This window comes from Corythoichthys intestinalis, chromosome 12 (genome assembly GCF_030265065.1).
Source record: "Corythoichthys intestinalis isolate RoL2023-P3 chromosome 12, ASM3026506v1, whole genome shotgun sequence".
In the NCBI taxonomy this organism is placed as follows: domain Eukaryota; kingdom Metazoa; phylum Chordata; class Actinopteri; order Syngnathiformes; family Syngnathidae; genus Corythoichthys; species Corythoichthys intestinalis.
This window is the reverse complement of record NC_080406.1, coordinates 15,169,568-15,188,985: the sequence shown is the minus strand read 5'-3', so window position 1 is coordinate 15,188,985 and position 19,418 is coordinate 15,169,568. Positions and strand designations below refer to the sequence as shown.

The 19,418-nt window shown below is 40.5% G+C and overlaps 1 protein-coding gene across 4 annotated transcripts in view; it reads left to right on the top strand.

The window, feature by feature from the left end:
* The window catches only part of LOC130926990 (contactin-associated protein-like 5), a 376,038-nt gene that overhangs the window by 338,546 nt on the left and 18,074 nt on the right, over window positions 1–19,418 (top strand). For all 4 annotated transcript variants that reach the window (XM_057852402.1, XM_057852401.1, XM_057852404.1 and 1 more), the window contains 4 exons: window positions 373–506; window positions 8,640–8,727; window positions 8,815–9,012; window positions 18,694–18,768. In XM_057852402.1, coding sequence (XP_057708385.1) covers window positions 373–506; window positions 8,640–8,727; window positions 8,815–9,012; window positions 18,694–18,768 — 495 coding nt within the window. The remainder of the gene's footprint in view (window positions 1–372; window positions 507–8,639; window positions 8,728–8,814; window positions 9,013–18,693; window positions 18,769–19,418) is intronic.

Sequence of the window (19,418 nt, the reverse complement as noted above, 5' to 3'; positions counted from 1 at the left end):
AAGACTAATTATCTTCAACCTGTGTCTGGTTCTTTGAAGACTGAATTGTCTTTTTGATGAAATTTTAATGCTAGGTCCAATTAAGAATTTGTATTCTATGTCTATAAAACTGACTCTTTTTTAAAATTAATAACATGTTTAAAAAAACAAATGCGTCAGGATTCCTGAACACTAGCTTTGAAAAACACATTTAGTTTTTTGAAGACTGTCTTGAACACACACAAACATGCACAGTACTGCAGCTTTCTTAGTTCCTCACACTGCTTGTTTTTTACACCTGTTAGTTCCATCAGACAAAAGCGAATGTGACGTATAAAAAGATAAAAGGAGCAACGGGATTTCACATTTGGGCTGTGCGTGCCTTGCGTCCAGGGAGTCTACAGATCTGGTACCACCTGCAGACAGACAGGAAGCCAGACGTCTTCTGCCCCGCTGCAGCTAACCTGGCAGATGGGAGACTTCATCGAGTGCGAGTCCACAGAGTGGAGCAGAAAGTCTACGTACAGGTATAGCAGACACACGTGGGTGGACCCGTTCAAATGTCGTGCTTTTATATCAGCAGCAATGTGGCGTCTGTCAGAATGCATTAGCATTGATTAATTACTTTATTATGCAAATAGAGCTTCACAAAGGCCTCGTGGCCTGTTATTAATGAGGCAGGCCGGGTTGTGTAAAAAATTTCCCCCGGGGAGAACTTTTCAAGTGTTTAAAAAGTGTCGTGGGGCATCTGGAGCCAAACACTTTAGAAAGACTTAATGACAAATAGAGGATGTAATGTGTCCTGCTGACTAAGGGCAGCATGGATGTCCAGTTTAGTTTATGAAAGAGTAGCCAAACATCATGGTGCCGTTACAGCTTCAAAGGATGCAAAGGACAACATGAATTACTTTCACGGTGGTCGTCGTAAACATGGTTTGGCTCCAAATGCCAAGTCAGCACCTCGGGTCAGACGCTAATACTGTAAGCTAGCTAAGCTTCTAGTACTTTATTGTCATCCATAAGCCAGCTATTATAGTAGGATACGATGCTTTCAATTTTCTTTTAAGAATCCTTTAACTTGTTTTTAAAGCGCATACTAAATGCATTTGGGTGAGATGAGTTTGCATATTTTAGATCACTACACATTTTCCTTAGTGAGAGAATAGAGTTGAATTTGTTAGGAATGTTTGTGAAAATATAAACCAAATGGAAGGCCTTTAAACAAAACAAAAAACGTCTTTGGACCTGAGTGGATTAGGCAGGCATTAGGTTTATTGAACAAGGACCTTGATTAAAACTTTTCTGTGATACATTATGTCATCCATTATCCAGCTGACTGAAGCAAGCATACTCACTAAAATAGAAAGGAAAGAATATCTTCCTCATCGGGGCCATCTTATCCAACGGGCTAAGGCCTCCCACCTTAACTAGCGGGGGGCCGACTTGTCTTTCTAGCCCAGGGGCCGATAGATAGGTTAAGGAGGCCTTGCTCCTCATAACCCTTCTACGTTCTCTATCCACTCAATACCAGAGGCTGTCCTCAGCAGATTGCAATGTAAATATAGGGACAAAATCTGCTGCTTGTTTCGTTCAGGTAAGGTATTACTCCTCTCAGCATGGTAGTGATTTCAATTTCTTCTGCACTAGAATAATGTAATCAACAGAAAACCGGGCAGCACGATGGCCAGGCCTCCTCTGGTGGCCGAAAAGTGCCATTGCATGTAATTGACTTTACTATATATGATTTTAAAATTCGGTGACAAAGGGCAGCCTTGGCGGAGTCCAATCCTCACTGGGAACGAATTCGACTTACTGCCGGCAATGCGGACCAGACTCTGACACTGGTCGTACAGGGACCGAACAGCCCTTACCAAGGGGCTCGGTACCCCGTACTCCCGGAGCACCCTCCACAGGACTCCCCTAGGCACACGGTCGAACGCCTTCTCCAAATCCACAAAACACATGTAGACTGGTTGAGCGAACTCCCATGCACACTCGAGGACCCTGCCGAGGGTGTAGAGCTGGTCCACTGTTCCACGGCCGGGACGAAAACCACACTGCTCCTCCTCCTCCTTTGTCACCGATTCTGTTCATAATTTTCATGGACAGAATTTCTAGGCGCAGCCGAAGCGTTGAGGGGGTCCGGTTTGGTGGCCTCAGCATCTCATCTCTGCTTTTTGCAGATGATGTGGTGCTGTTGGCTTCATCAAGCCGTGACCTCCAACTCTCACTGGGGCGGTTTGCAGCCGAGTGTGAAGCGGTTGGGATGAAGATCAGCACCTCCAAATCCGAGACCATGGTCCTCAGCCGGAAAAGGGTGGCATGCCCTCTCCGGGTCGGGGATGAGATCCTGCCCCAAGTGGAGGAGTTTAAGTATCTTGGGGTCTTGTTCACGAGTGAGGGTAGGAGGGAGCGGGAGATTGACAGGCGGATCGGTGCAGCGTCTGCAGTGATGCGGACTCTGCACCGGTCAGTTGTGGTGAAGAAGGAGCTGAGCCAAAAGGCGAAGCTCTCGATTTACCGGTCGATCTACGTTCCTACCCTCACCTATGGTCACGAGCTGTGGGTCGTGACCGAAAGAACAAGATCCCGGATACAAGCGGCCGAAATGAGTTTCCTCCGCAGGGTGTCCGGGCTCTCCCTTAGAGATCGGGTGAGAAGCTCGGTCATCCGGGAGGGGCTTGGTGTCGAGCCGCTACTCCTCCGCGTTGAGAGGAGCCAGTTGAGGTGGCTCGGGCATCTGGTTCGGATGCCTCCTGGACGCCTCCCTGGAGAGGTGTTCCGGGCATGTCCCACCGGCGGGAGGCCCCGGGGTCGACCCAGGACACGCTGGAGAGACTATGTCGCTCGGCTGGCCTGGGAACGTCTTGGAATCCCGCCGGAGGAGCTGGCTGAAGTGGCTGGGGAGAGGGAAGTTTGGGCTTCCCTGCTGAAGCTGCTGCCCCCGCGACCCGACCCCGGAATAAGCGGAAGATAATGGATGGATGGATGGATGGATTTTAAAATTATTAAAATGCGAGTGGACACATGCGTTCATTGGACCGCGCCTTTTATTGGCATAAGCTTTGGCAACTCTTTCACAACAAACATAACTATTGTGGCGAGCGAAGTGGGGAAGAATGACAGGAGACAATCTTTTTCTTTACATGCTTAGTTGAACACAACGCAGAACATATACCAGTTGCAGCCACCACTGACAGTCATGGTTGCCCAACTTCCCATCATGCATTTGGGCAGAACAGTTATGTCGCTATGATATCATTTAGTGAAAGCACAACAAAAATAATATTCCTATCTCTAAAAAAAATAATGTTCACAAAAAGAAAAGCGCTCAATGCAAAGAGAACTGGCATTCCTAATCAAAATAGCTATGCAAAATACACATAAAACTTACTCAGACTTTGCCTTGGCTAGATCTCTAATTAATTTAAAACTCGCCATTGACACCTTGTGGTGTATTTCAATCACTACCTTACGTAAAGACACTGTGGAAGAAAGAAGTAGAACAGCCCATGTGACGTCCTGCTCGGCGACGTCAACAATGGCGAGCTATTAGTTTATTTTTTTGATTGAAAATTATACAAATTTTGTTAAAACGAAAACATTAAGAGGTCTTTTAATATAAAATTACTATAACTTTTACTTAAATTTATCTTTTGAGAACTACAAGTCTTTCTATCCGTCGATCCATTTAACAGAAAGAATGTTAATAATGTTAATCCCATCTTGTGGATTTATTGTTATAATAAACAAATACAGTACTTATGTACAGTATGTTAAATGTTTATGTCCGCCTTGTGTCTTATCTTTCCATTCCAACAATAATTTACAGAAAAATGGCATATTTTAGAGATGGTTTGAATTGCGATTAATTACAATTAATTAATTTTTAAGCTGTGATTAACTTGATTAAAAATTTGAATCGTTTGACAGCCCTATTGTAAACCCATAAAACAAGCAACAAAAATGAATGAAATGAACAAAAAAAAAGATATTTTTATAATGGGTAAAAATTATTTTTCGAACAGACATGTGACTAGCACCTTAGAAGGTCATTTGCTTTGCTTAGCCAAAACCACCCGAGGATCGAAGAGGCAAGATGGATATACATATTTTTTTCAAAAGTTAGCTTTCAAAAGCGACAACAACAAAAGTGCAAGAACCAAGGATTGAAAATGTGGACCAAGAAACGCCAGAGAGCACCGCCAAAATGGAGAGCGGAGTTTCAATTTGACCCACTAAAGACACTAATTGTACTACAGAGCCACCACCGGTGTCTTGCCATTGTATTTATCCACGTCAAAAAATGGATCCCCTGGCCGCGGGAGCGCACACACACACACACACATTAGTTATGAGTTATGACTTAGTTACGACTTAAACAATTAATTGAGGCTAGAAAAGAACCACAGTTATATATTTTAGACGTCAACTTTTATTAAACTGCAGAAACTCTATATAGGACTTGAATTACAGTAATAACAGGTATAGATCATCATACGAGTAAAACAGTAAAACATTGCCTTTTTTACGTACATACGTACGTTTTAAGTACGTATGTTACATTATATAACAGAAAAAAAAAGTTGTCTAATTTTATGGATGGGCCATGTTTTAAAACCTCGTAGATAACTACATCACCAAAACATGGAAATCAAGCAAATCAGTGCAGCGCAGTGGCTCCTCCCAGGGGATACAATTTTTGACGGGGGTGGTAACTACTAGAGATGTCCCGATCTGATATTTGGATCGGATCGGACGCCGATATGGGCAAAAAAATGCGCATCGGTATCAGATCGGAACACGGGAAAATTCCAATCCAGACTTCCGATCCAGTTTTTTTTTCATTTCCGGTCTGGGTTTTTCAGCGCACCGATTTACATAATCCATTCCACTTTTTGCTTCGGTTTCCCTAAATCCGGTCCACATTTTACGGCACACCTTCAACACACTACATTTACATTACCGTCTCCCAATTTACCGAGAGACTTTATCGGTAAAAATGTCAGTTGTGTGGGATCATTTCACCTTAAAGGACGACAAAGACGAAGAGGCAGAGTGGTAAAGCTGTAAGAAGTTTTAATACAACCAACCTAATCAAGCATTTAGCGAAATACCACCACAAACAATATGAGGAGTATGTTAAGAAAACCGAAGACAAAAAGAAAGGTCAAACTACGTCAACGTTGTTTTACTGGAGATAATAGATATCATATGTATATAGAACTAGATGCTAAACGACACACTCGAATGCGTTAGCAACATTGAAGTATTGAAAACCAGATGCGTTAGTAAACAGCCGCCATCTTAAAGCAGAAGACTTCCCTCGTAGGCTGTTGTGAACCTTCCAAGCGAACCTAATTAACTTTTTATCTCAAATACTCCTAAATAGGCAAAATCTTGACTTGAATCTATCTTCAAAACAGTTTTAAAACTTTCACGTCGAAAGTAGACAGAAGGGAAATTATGGAATAACGGGAGCAATTTTAACAACTTTAACAGTTGATTCGCAAAATTAAATGAATTGAATGTAGTTTAAAGCTGCTGATACAGAACGGGGACTTGAGTATTTTATTTACTGTTTTAAAATGTTAACTTGATACTGAAATAGTCGTTTATTTAAACCTGAGGGTCTTTTTATACAATTTTTGTAACTAATGCACGAAACATTAAAAGCATCTAATAGCTTGGGGGATTTGGGGGATTTTCCACTGAGGTTGTTGGTGTGTTTTGCTTTTTTAAGACAGTTTACAATATTATTTGCACGTTTTACTGACTGACTATACCATTTCTGTTTGTTATTTATAATGTTTTGTGTTTGTCACTGAATAAACAGGTCAGTTTCTTGTTACCAACCGTTGTGTGTTATTCAAACTCACCTAATTCAGCTGGCTAGTTGCTATCAAGAGTACTAAAACCTTTTTCAACATGAGTCTGATAACTAAGTAAGGAGGCTAAATAACTTTAAACTTTAACACATGCTCAGATAGGTCGGTATCTGTATTGGCCAGTATCGGATCGGAAGTGCAAAACAATATCGGTATCGGATCGGAAGTGCAAAAGCCTGGATTGGGACATCCCTAGTAACTAAATTGGCATGACACTGGTGGGCGTACCATATTCACTGGGGGACGATCTTGGCGAAAAGTAAAGCTGTCCTAAGAGCCTTATTAAAATTCCCCTCAAGAATAATGGGAAACAGAAAAAAAGTGCATTTTCAATTTATTATTATAAATATTCTTGTAAGTTAATTTTACTGCTGACACTGCGTTTCGGGGTCATCAACATGTTGTGCACCCCCTGCGCCAAAAGTCAAACTCCGCCTATGACATCCACCTCACAGTTCTGAGATCAAGGGTTCAGTCCAGGGCTCCGGCTTTCCTGTGTAGAGTTTGCATATTCTCCCCCGTGCCTGCGTGGGTTTTCTGCGGGTACTCCGGTATCCCCCCCCCACATACTAAAAACATGCATGGTAGGCTGTTCGAACACTCTAAATTGTCCCCAGGTATGAGTGTGTGTGTGCGAATGGTTGTTCGTCTCTCGATTGGCTGGCAACTGATTCAGGATGTACCTTGCCTACTGACCTTAGTTAGCAGAAAACTGTTTATTTAGAATGGGAAAGAATGAGAAACCAATCAGATGAAATATCAGTAGTCGCTGTGGTGCATAGCATTGCAGCTGGTACATTATCATGAGTTTGGAACTTTTCCATCTTCATCCAAGGTGGGTAGAGTAGCCAAAAAATTACTCAACATGAGTAGAGTTACTTCAAAATAATATTACGTAAAAATAAAAGTAATCATCCCAAAAAATGTACTCAAGTACAAGTAAAAAAGTATCCGGTGTTAAGAATTCTCAAGTAATGAGTAACATTGTGTGTAACTGCTTATTTTTGTTACTTTTTTTTTTTTTTTAATGATGGTATTTTTGTCTCTCAGAACAAACTTATCTATATGAACTGTTGTTATAATGATAATGTACAATAATCCATTACATATCATCATTAAGCCAAAGAAATACAAAAAAAGAAAAAAAATTAGAAATCCGTCGAGAGAAAAAAAAAAAATGAATAGAGGTGGGAATCTTTGGGCACCTAACGATTCGATTACGATTCAGAGGCTACGATTCGATTATGTTTGATGACCCCCCCCCCCCCCCCGCTATTAGCTGCTAATGTTTTGTACATTAGTTAAAAAAACTGTTTAAAAAAAAAAAAAAAAAAAGCCTCGCAGGCTTAAATAAACAACTATTTCAGTATCAAGTTAACAGTTAAAAACAATAAATAATACAGGTATACTCAAATCCCCATTCTGTATCAGCAGCTTTAAACTACATTCAATTAATTTAATGTTGTCAATCAACCGTTAAAGTTGTTAAAATTGCTCCTGTTATTCCATAATTTCCCTTTTGTCCACTTTCGACATTTGAAAGTTTAAAAACTATTTTAAAGATATATTCAAGTCAATATTTTACCGTTTTAGGAGTATTTTAGATAAAAAGTTAATTAGGTTCGCTTGGAAGGTTCACTACGACAGCCTTGCCGGGAAGTCTACTGCCTCAAGATGGCGGCTGTTTACTAACGCCCGCATCTAGCTTTCTCTACATGTGCTGCTATCGCCACCGAGTCTATTCTACATCTAGTCCCATATAAATATAATATCTACCTTAACATTATGTATTGTGGACGTACTTTGTCGCAGCTTTCGGCAGCAGTCAGGTATGTTGTTGTTTTTTTTTATCTCGCGGCATGAGTTGAGCTAGAGCCGTGAGTTAAGCATTGGCATTACCCGAGGGGCGTAGTAATGACAAGCATGATGTTTAGCTACTCTCGCTCCGATCCTCATTGCATCCCGAAGACCGCGCGGCGCGCTGAGTGTGTTTTACTTCCACCTTACTTGACATATTTCAATAATCGGAATTTGGATGTTTGTGAATCGTTCTCGAATCTTCCACGGCCAAATCGCGAATAATCTAAGAATCGGAAATTTCGCACACCTCTAGAAATGAAGCATTATTCGTCCAAAGAGCATGAGTGCCCTCTAGTGGAGAAAAATAGCTCCTAGTTTGGATAGTGAATAGTTCCTTCATAGTTACCATTATGAAATTAAAAGGATCATATCTCCGGTTTTCCATGGTCAGTCGGTGTCAAATAAAAACTGGGAGAGTGGTTTAAATCTGCGCTTTGGAGTCATGTTGAGGGCAGTGTTCTATGTGCAATTCTTCATTTTTTAGGGTGCTTTAAAGACGCCACGTGATTTAACAGGCTGGCGTGATCATAGAACGGCAAGCTTGCGTCTGATTGGTTTAATGGAGTTATGTGATTATTGTTAAGATGAGTAAAATTAGTAGCGCTAATAAATAAATGAATCTAAATGTACAATAAAGAGGAAAAATGTAACGGCTCTTATGTAGCCTAAAGTAGCAGAGTAAGAGTAGCGTTTTTTTGTTTTTTTTTCACAAATTTACTCAAGTAAAAATAAAAAGTATGGCTTAGTAAAACTACTCTTAGAAGTACATTTTTCTCAAAAAGTTACTCGAGTAAAAGTAACTGAGTAAATGTAACGCGTTACTACCCACCTCTGATCATCATCGTAGCATTCATACATTAATTTCTAATTTGCTCTTGTTGTTCAGTATATTTGTGCTTTCTTGTCAAATAGGTGGACCATGATATTCACAGAAAATACACCCTATCCTATGACGGAGAATTAGTCTTGATCCGTACTTTGACGTTGGGCAAAGTCATCAGTAAGTTGTCAATGTTGTTCAAGGTGCTAAACAAAAGTTTCAACCGCCTCTGAGCCAAATGTATTTAAATTATTTGCATCTTCACAGGATTGGATGCATTCCAGGAGGAGGTACGAGAGGCCGCTTCGAAGGGTTTTGTGGGCTGCCTCTCTTTGGTGCAGTTTAACAACGTGGCACTGCTCAAGACAGCTCTGACCAACCCGGGAAGCTCATTGGTAACTGTTCGCGGCCCATTGGTCCAATCAAATTGTGGCGCACTGGCAGACTCTTCAAGATCGTTGCAAGGTATGCTGAACAACAGTTAATGTTGTAGTTTGTTGCGTCTGTACCGTAATTGTACTTGCGATATCAAGATACTCTAAAAAATCTATCGCAGTTATGGCCTTTTTTTTTCCATAGTCAGTTTATGATGATTACTTATTTCTAGGGTTGTTCCAATCATGTTTTTTTGCTCGCGATCTGATCCGATCGTTTGAGTATCAGCTGATCCCGATATTTCCCGATCCGATTGCAATCATTCCCGATAATTTTTCCCGATCATATACATTTTGGCAATGCATTAAGGAAAAAAATGAATAAAACTCAGACGAATATATACATTCAACATACAGTACATAAGTACTGTATTTGTTTATTATGACAATAAATCCTCAAGATGGCATTTACATTATTAACATTCTTTCTGTGAGAGGGATCCACGGATAGAAAGACTTGTGACTTTGTATATTATGACTAAATATTGCCATCTAGTGTATTTGTTGAGCTTTCAGTAAATGATACTGTAGCCATGTCCAAATGCATGATAGGAAGTGGAACCATGACTGTGCGTAGTGCTACCAATTGATATATCTTCTCTGCGTTGGGAAATAACATAAGGTGTAAAGAAAAAGATCAATTGCTACCTTGCTTCCCCACATTGCTTCCCATGACATTTCTAATCGTAGGGAGAGGGATTGTAAGGCTTTAGCCAATTAAAAAAAGGCTCCAAAGGCTGCCAAAATTCACTCTACTCATTTTATGCTGCCTTTTATCTCTCTATACTGTATAGGTAAAACGGCGCCATTACAGATTGAGCGCGACAATGCGTGAGTGGGTCGTGCAGTGCATGCATTAATTGCGTTAAATATTTTAACGTGATACTTTTTTTTTTAATTAAAACCGCCGTTATCGGGATAAATTTGATAACCCTACCTTAAGCCTAAACTAAAGACTCTGGATGAGTGTAACATATTATGTCTGTAACGTTAAATACAATTAGAAAAACGATTTAATTAAAAAATATTTATATATTAAAAAAAGGCATGGCCGATATTTTTTTGCCGATTCCGATACTTTGAAAATGACGTGATCGGACCCGATCGATCGGCATCCCGGTCATCTCCACTTATTTCCATATTCTTGACAAACATGTATTTTCGAAAAAAATCATTTGTTTTCTTGTTGTAGCTCCTTCGCACATTCTTAGCACTTAAAATAATGGCAAAACATTTGCGGAACAGATAATCAAATGGTAAAATGTGTGACATGTTTGGGTCAATTGAGCTATTATTTTTCAGTCTTTAATGTGTCTTAAAAGGGTTGTTAATTTGTCTTTTGGTGTTTTCCTGTTGGCTAATTTAATTAGATTCAATCAAAAGACATTGTGAAGGCTGGAGTTTAATTAGATTTTCGCAATCAACCCAGAACACTTTAAAGGCTGAGTTTTAAGAGCACGACACGCTTGCGTTTCACTGGCAAGTGATGAATAGTGGGCATTTCAGTGTTTATAATTTTCATAGTTATGTTTTATTTGATGTTTTAGTTGACAAACCAATTCAGCGTGAAATCAAAGGAATTACTCCAAAACATGTAAAGCAGAAATCTTGTGGAAGGTTCAGAGAAATGTGCTGCTTTTAATGTGCTTTTACTAAAGACACATCTACAATGAATGGTTAGGGGAGCCTAGGGTCTTAGTTTTGAAAGTGACCAAGAACCCAGTGGTCACTTAGTCAAAACATCCTATATGAGCGAGGAGAACTTTACAGAGGAACAACCATCTCTTCCATCAATCCATCAATTTGGTTTGGCGCTTTATGATGGAGTGGCCAAATGGAAGCTGTTATAAATACATAATGGGATGCGTGGAATGTTTACAAAATATTCAGATTTTGAGGAGACAAAGACTTTGGCTTTTTGGTTTGAATGCTATTCACCCGCAGTCATATCTTTAGAGACTTTTCACCAGTGGCGGATGCTGGTCTTTCAATGAGGGGAAGCTTAAAGTGTGTCCGCCTGTGAGGGCTGATATACAGTGGGGCAAATAAGTATTTAGTCAACCACCAATTGTGCAAGTTCTCCTACTTGAAAAGATTAGAGAGGCCTGTAATTGTCAACATTGGTAAACCTCAACCATGAGAGACCGAATGTGGAAAAAAACAGACAATCACATTGTTTGATTTTTAAAGAATTTATTTCCAAATTTGAGTGGAAAATAAGTATTTGGTCACCTAAAAACAAGCAAGATTTCTGACAGTCAAAGAGGTCTAACTTCTTCTAACGAGGTCTAACGAGGCTCCACTCGTTACCTGTATTAATGAAACCTGTTTTAACTCATTATCGGTATAAAAGACACCTGTCCCAAACCTCAGTCAGTCACACTTCAAACTCCACTATGGCCAAGACCAAAGAGCTGTCGAAGGACACCAGAGACAAAATTGTAGACCTGCACCAGGCTGGGAAGACTGAATCTGCAATAGGTTAAAAAAAAAAAAAAAAAAAAAAAGAAATCAACTGTGGGAGCAATTATTAGAAAATGGAAGACATACAAGACCACTGATAATCTCCCTCGATCTGGGGCTCCATGCAAGATCTCACCCCGTGGCGTCAAAATGATAACAAGAACGGTGAGCAAAAATCCCAGAACCACACGGGGGGACCTAGTGAATGACCTATAGAGAGCTGGGACCACAGTAACAAAGGCTACTATTAGTAACACAATGCGCCGCCAGGGACTCAAATCCTGCACTGCCAGACGTGTCCCCCTGCTGAAGAAAGTACACGTCCAGGCCCGTCTGCGGTTCGCTACAGAACATTTGGATGATTCAGAAGAGGACTGGGAGAATGTGTTATGGTCAGATGAAACAAAAATAGAACTTTTTGGTAGAAACACAGGTTCTCGTATTTGGAATCGAAAGAATACTTAATTGCATCCGAAGAACACCATACCCACTGTGAAGCATGGGGGTGGAAACATCATGCTTTGGGGCTGTTTTTCTGCAAAGTGACCAGGACGCCTGATCTGTATAAAGGAAAGAATGAACGGGGCCATGTATCAAGAGATTTTGAGTGAAAATCTCCTTCCATCAGCAAGGGCATTAAAGATAAGACGTGGCTGGGTCTTTCAGCATGACAATGACCCCATACACACAGCCATAGCAAAAAAGGAGTGGCTTCATAAGAAGCATTTCAAGGTCCTGGAGTGGCCTAGCCAGTCTCCAGATCTCAACCCCATAGAAAATCTGTGGAGGGAGTTGAAAGTCTGTGTTGCCCAACGACAGCCCCAAAACATCACTGCTCTAGAGGAGATCTGCATGGAGGGATGGGCCAAAATACCAGCAACAGTGTGTGAAAAGCTTGTGAAGAGTTACATAAAACGTTTGGCCTCCATTATTGCCAACAAAGGGTACATAACAAAGTATTGAGATCAATTTTTGGTATTGACCAAACACTTATTTTTCACCATTATTTGCGATAAAATTCTTTAAACATCAAACAATGTGATTTTCTCTTTTTGATTCTCCACATTCTGTTTCTCATGGTTGAGGTTTACCCATGTTGACAATTACAGGCCCCTCTAATATTTTCAAGTGGGAGAACTTGCACAATTAGTGGTTGACTAAATATTTATTTGCCCCACTGTATGCTTCTGTGTTCCGTTGACAGCGGAGCGACAGCGTAGACCCTACGTCGTCATTGAGCATTCGAAGTTCTGCGTCAAGGGAATGTGTTGCTCTGTAATTCACCGCCAAGCCACTAGAGGGGTGTGGCTTCGTCCTTGTACAGTTGTTGGGGACTCTTGTGGAATTACTTTAGTTTTCCTCCGGTCATAGTCAGCAATGACACCGGAGAGTTTTCAACTTGAAAAGTTCTTTGTTTTGTTATGGCTGCTATGTTGGATTTTGTATCCATACACAATAGTGTAACAATACATTCAAATAATCAGGTAATGTTCGACCAACTGCCCATTTTTTCGCAATAAACTAGTAATTTAGACATTTCTGCGTCCATACAAAAAAAAAAAATAGGCTTTTACGTGTTTTATTTTATGTAACATATCAATCTAAAAACAACAAGGACCAGATAGCCGGCAAGACATGCTGAGACAATAGTGAGTAGTGACATCGGAATTCAACCTAAATAAGTTTTGATTGTATATAGAAAATGCAAAATTTGCTTTTGGTGACTAAAATTAAGATTATTCTTCAAGCATTAAGTTTCTGATGTGAAAATATTGCTATACATCCCGAAAATATAGGTGATCATCTCTGAATTTGGTGATTTGTGTGCATCTAGCGTGAAGTCTGAGAATTTTATAGCCGTTTAAGTTTTGTTATACTTGTATAAAAATAATTAATCTGGATTTTATTAGGGAACGACCTTGAATTTTTTAATGTCGCTGCTCATGGAGACTCATATCATTCTAAGGGGGGGTGCCTGTTTTGGTTTTAGGTCGCTAGCGGCTTTGATTTTGAAAATATTTGCATTTTAAGTCTTCGAAACGATGCCCCCAACAGAACGGCGCCACACCCTTTTTCCCATCAACTGATAGTGAAGTCTATGACAGAGTACATTAGTCTAAAAAAACATGATGACAGCTCTGAATTGAAAAACGACTTTGCATGTGAAGGGATCTGACCTTCTAGCCAGACCAGACCACCGAAATCGCGCCAGCCAAACCGTCGGACCCGCGCTGGCGCAGATTGAACGATCCTGGCCGGCGAGACCCCAACAATCCGGCCAGAAGGGCAAACTCCCCGCGTTCACCTTTGTCCTAACCCTTTGTACTGACTCCCTTTTGAAAAGTCTAAAGAAGGCTCACCGAAAATAAGTTGACAATTTATTCAGGTCGACAGTGATCAAAACGGCAAGGCGAAACAAACACTCAGGCGCTGTTGCAAGGTAACCCTATTAAACGTCGACAAAAGGTTGACCACGAGAAAAATGACCATGATTACCGTAATTTCTGGACTATTGGGCGCCCCTGATTACAAGCCTCACCCAGTACATTTTTAAAGGAAAAACCATTTTGTACATACATAAGCCTCTCCTGCCTATAAGCTACACGTGCCCACTTAGTAAAATGAGACATTGACAAAGAAATACAGTTTTCAAAAGTTTAATAACACAACTTTTCGTTCCAAACAGCGCCGGCAAACACGGCAGTTATATAGCAGCGGCACGGAAGTTGCATAGCATCAGCATGGTGGTGCAGCACTAATTGTGCTGGTTAATAAAAACATAAAAGTCTTTGTTAGCAATCTTCATCTTCCTCCTGTGCATTCAAACCATGAAAGTCTTCACCCTCAGTGTCGGATATGTAGACGCTCAGATGCACTTCGCCACACACGCACCTACTCAGTCTGTCCTTCGCGTCGCCTTCAATGTCTCCCATAATGAGGCATATTCACTCCCAGCCTGTGCTGTCCTCCTCGCAGCAGACTGGCCCCTCAAAGTCCGCTGGTGATGGCGGACTCTTTCACAGCGCTTCACGATGCTAGGCTCCCCCAAAGCTGCTCTTCGCATGCGGCGAGTCTGGCAAACGATCTCTCGCCGCTCGTCATCAAAGCGTCCCATACAACTCGAAAGGCCAATTTAATTTCTTCTAGCATTTTGCATGATGCAGGTCTGCCAATTCTACTCATGCACAAAGACGAGGGTTCGCCACCTCTATTCATGCACAACGCACAAAGTTAAACTACCGGTAGTAGTGCAAACTAGCGTCTTCCTCGACACATATATTCCACGTGTCTCACTCCCACATTCCATGCTCGAGCGCCCCTGGCCGCCGTCAGAAAAATACACAAATTGGCCGCATCATTGCACATGCCGCAGGACCCAAAATGAGAGAAAAAAGTAGCAGCTTGTAGTCCGGAAATTACGGTAGTTAAACATTCAGTCTTTTGAAGACTCTCGTGGGGCAGGCCGTGAGCAGGAAGAAGGGTGTGTTTGGGAATATTGTCTGTTTGTGGATTGGATAGGAGGATTTGGGAGTTACTGTTGTCCGGTCAACGAGGGTTGTAGATCTTGCCACCTCAGCGTCGAAGGGGCTCTTGGAGTCTTGTCAGTCGTGTTATCTGTTGGATATCGGGCATTCTCCTGTGTTCCTTGTGTTGGGACAGAGTGTCTCGCCATTTGTTCTGGACTGCCCGGGAGAACTGATTGCGAGACTTGGTGGTGCAGACGTGGACTTGTCAGCGTCAATCTTGCTCATTTAGTTGCATGATGCACATGTTGGGCTTCCATGATAAGAAGGCGTTGTTTATCTCTTATTCTGCTTGTTCTTCTTAAATTATGGTATAAGTGCTATTTATTTTATATTGGGTGTGTTCGAATAATACGAACAGTCAAACAGTGAATACAAGAAACGATACTATTCCCCGATTGATTATATTAAGTGTGTTAAAATAATGCAAACCGTATTCATATTTCTTTATTTTCAAATAAGAGTAGGTAGTTACATGGGAGTAAGTCGCTGTTGAAGTCCAACTATCACATATAAAAGCTGTTCTCTCTACCGACGTTGACAACTCCGAAGCTACTGTCTGCAAATCAAAGCTTCGAATAGCCTTAGGATTGCAACTGACACGTGTTTATTAATGAGATTTTACCGTCAAAAGATCCTTGCATATGAAATGACCGGAGATGTCATTATATTCTGTGAAGGAACAAAGCTTGGCAGCAGTTTCAGGCAAATTTGAACGAGAATGTCAAACGTTGAGTACAAAGCAGAAGACACATGCATCAGGCTGTTGCTTTCTTTTGCTATCATTTTTGTTATTATTGGTGAATTGCATTTTAAGTCCATTCAATATGAATCACACACAGAGAGTCCGTCACTGCCCAAGAGACAATTGACTTAGACAATTTTCTGATTTAATATTGAACTCAGCAGAGATGGAATCTTGCAACACATTAATAACTGTTCTGACAGTTAGTCTTGATGCTTCAGTCATTGTATTTTTTTTTTTCATTCAGGGGCTTAGATAATTTTATCCGAATAAACAGTTTGTGTAGTTGGATTGCGTGTAAACACTAGGCATGTGCTGGTATGAGATTCAGGTGGTATGATAACCTTAAGCAAAAATATCATGGTTTCAAGGTATCACACTATTGCAATTACAGCTGTAAAATCTGTTTTTGTTTTTTTTTAGATGTCTGAGTTAAACTTTTTTCCATTGAACTAGATTTTTATTTTTCAAAACAACAGATTAGCAAATTGGAACATAAGTATAATGAAATATTCTAAATAAAATTAAAGTCAATGCAGTCCTTCAGGTGAGCCTGAACCCTCAGCTCAGCATTATTATCAAAACAAAAATGAATGGATTATTGTCGAATTTCCTTTTTTTTTTTTTTTTTACCACCACTTGACACACCAAACACCATGGAGTTAACTCTCGTACAGTGCTGGCCAAAAGTATTGGAACACCTGCAATTCTGTCAGATAATGCTCAATTTCTCCCAAAAAATGATTGGAATTACAGATTCTTTGGTCGCACTTTCATTTATTTTGCTTGCAATGAAAAAACACAAAAGAGAATGGGGGAAAAAAATGAATCATTAGCATTTTACACAAAACTCCAAAAATGGGCAGGACAAAAGTATTGGCACACTCAGCCTAATACTTGGTAGCACAACCTTTAGACAAAATAACTGCGAAAAACCGCTTCCGGTATCCATCAATGAGACCCTTACAATGCTCTGCTGGAATTTTAGACCATTGTTCTTTGGCCAACTGCTCCAGGTCTCTGAGATTTGAAGGGTGCCTTCTCCAAAAATTCAGGTCTGAACTCATTGCTGGCAACTTTAGAAGTCTCCAGTGCTTTCTCTCAAACCATTTTCTAGTGCTTTTTGAAGTGTGTTTTGGGTCATTGTCCTGCTGAAAGACCCATGACCTCGGAGGGAGACCCATCTTTCTCACACTGGGCCCTACATTATGCTGCAAAATTTGTTGGTAGTCTTCAGACTTCATGATGCCATGCACACGGTCAAGCAGTCCAGTGCCAGAGGTAGCAAAGCAACCCCCAAAGCATCAGGGAACCATGTTTGACTGTGGGGACTGTGTTCTTTTCTTTGAAGGCCCCTTTTTTTCCTGTAAACTCTATGTTGATGCCTTTCCCAAAAAGCTCTGCTTTTGTCTTATCTGACCAGAGACCATTCTTCCAAAAACGTTTTTGGCTTTCTCAGGTAAGTTTTGGCAAACTCCGACGGATAATAAGGGTGTTGTACCCTTGGACTGCAGGACACCTTGAACTTGTTTGGATGATAGTCAAGGTTCTTTATCCACCATCTGCACAATCGTTTGTTGAAATCTCTCGTCAATTTTTCTTTTCCGTCCACATCTAGGTAGGTTAGCCACAGTGCCGTGGGCTTTACATGTATTGATGACACTGCGCACGGTAGACACTAGAACATTCAGGTCTTTGGAGATGGACTTGTAGGCTTGAGATTGCCCATGCTTCCTCACAATTTTGCTTCTCAAGTCCTCAAACAGTTCTTTGGTCTTTTTTCTTTTTTCCATGCTCAGTGTGGTACACACAAGGACACAGGTGAGAGGTTGAGTCATCTTTAATCCATTTTAACTGGCTGCAAGTGTGATTTAGTTATTGCCACCACCTGTTATGTGCCACAGGTAAGTAACAAGTGCTGCTAATTACACAAATTAGAGAAGCATCACATGATTTTTTAAAGGGTGCCAATACTTTTGTCCGGTCCATTTTTGGTGTTTTATGTAAAATGATGATGATTTAATTTTTTTTAATTGCAAGCAAAATAAATGAAGATATTACTACCAAAGCATTTGTAATTACAATAATTTTTAGGAAGAAACTGAGAATTCTCTGACAAAATTGCAGGGGTGCCAATACGTTTTGCCAGCACTGTAGCTGGTGGGAAACGTTCAAAACAGCGTTTACTAACCTTTAATGTTGTATAAAGCAACAGGTGGTCATGTAAATGCAAAATGATATTGGAGGTATTGCCTCATCTGGCAGCCACCCTCCTCAAACATGTTTTACACATCGGTTGGCCCTCTTCCTCTCAGCCGCGGCCGTCTGTAACTTTTTCTGTAGCCGAAGTGTTCCCATACTAACGGCTATGTTTTCTTCGATGGGGGAAAAATTCAGGCGTTTCACCTCCTACAGCCATCGTGTAGCACAGCTGACTCTCTGACTCGCTGGGCAAAAACCAGAGGGGGAGAGGTAAGCCCTGCATCTGCAAGCGAGGGATTTCTACCTTTGGTACATAAAAAATAGCGAAGGCCGTAGGAATGGTATGACGGAAAATTTTAGTGGTTTTGAAACCGAGACGTTTTCAAACCAAGGTATACCTTGAAACCGGTAACCGGCACATGTCTAGTAAATACCAGTCTATGCTAGGAAAGTCCCGCTAAAGGAGCCAAATGCATGTTGGAAATGACACTCTGGAGCTAGACAGCTAATCTAGTGTTAAAATTCACTGTTGTGTTGAAGCTGCCGTATGGAAGGTCCGTTTATAGCATCGGCTAGCAAGGAGGCAAATTTCATTCATGTCATGTTGATTTATGAACACGGGCTGTGTTTACACCTGGTTGAGATTCAATCGCTGCATGAGTGAGCCTCGGCACACTTAAGTATTTCCCCCCCACATAAAACATACAAATATCTCGTTGCCAAATCTTTCAATAATACTGTAAATTTCCATTTAGGAAATGTGTTGGCTGTTTTTCAGATCAAACTGTGACAACAAATAATGGAAAGAAGAAGCACAACCATGAAACCCAGAATGACGTGGCTGTTATAGCAGGTATGCTTTCCACTCTGAATATAAATATATATTTTTATGAATTATGCATCAGTTTGAAGGAATGTACTTACCATACAATGACAGGTTTTAAAAGTAGATACATGGCTGTATTGGTGCATTTATTCTTTTAATGTATATTATGTAATATGAGTTTTATTAAATATAGCATTTTTATAAAAATGAGATGAAAGCTACCTGTTAAACAAGTCTCCTTTCAAGCATGATTTACAATGTGTCTGACTCATAGGTTTTCCAATACTATATAGTACAGTGAGATCTCAACCATGAGTGCATTATTATTGCTTTTTTTTTTTTTTTTTTTTTTTTTTTACGTTTTGCCTCCTGAATAAAATTAGCACCTGCACTTTTTATTGCTCTGCGTGACGCACTTAGCACATAATGTTTAGTTAAATCGGTGCTTCTTAATTATTTTCTGTCACGCCCCCACACCTCAAGGAGGCGTAAACGTTTTGCAACCCCACAACACTCTGCCACCACTGTAAATCGTATAATTTGTCTGTAAAATGATTATTATTATAAGTACACCTCTGCATAACATTGCATCCTTTTTAAATAAAAGGGAAAAAAGTCAACTAGATCAACTTACAATAATGTATAACTTCATTTATTTATTTACTTAAGCCAAATCA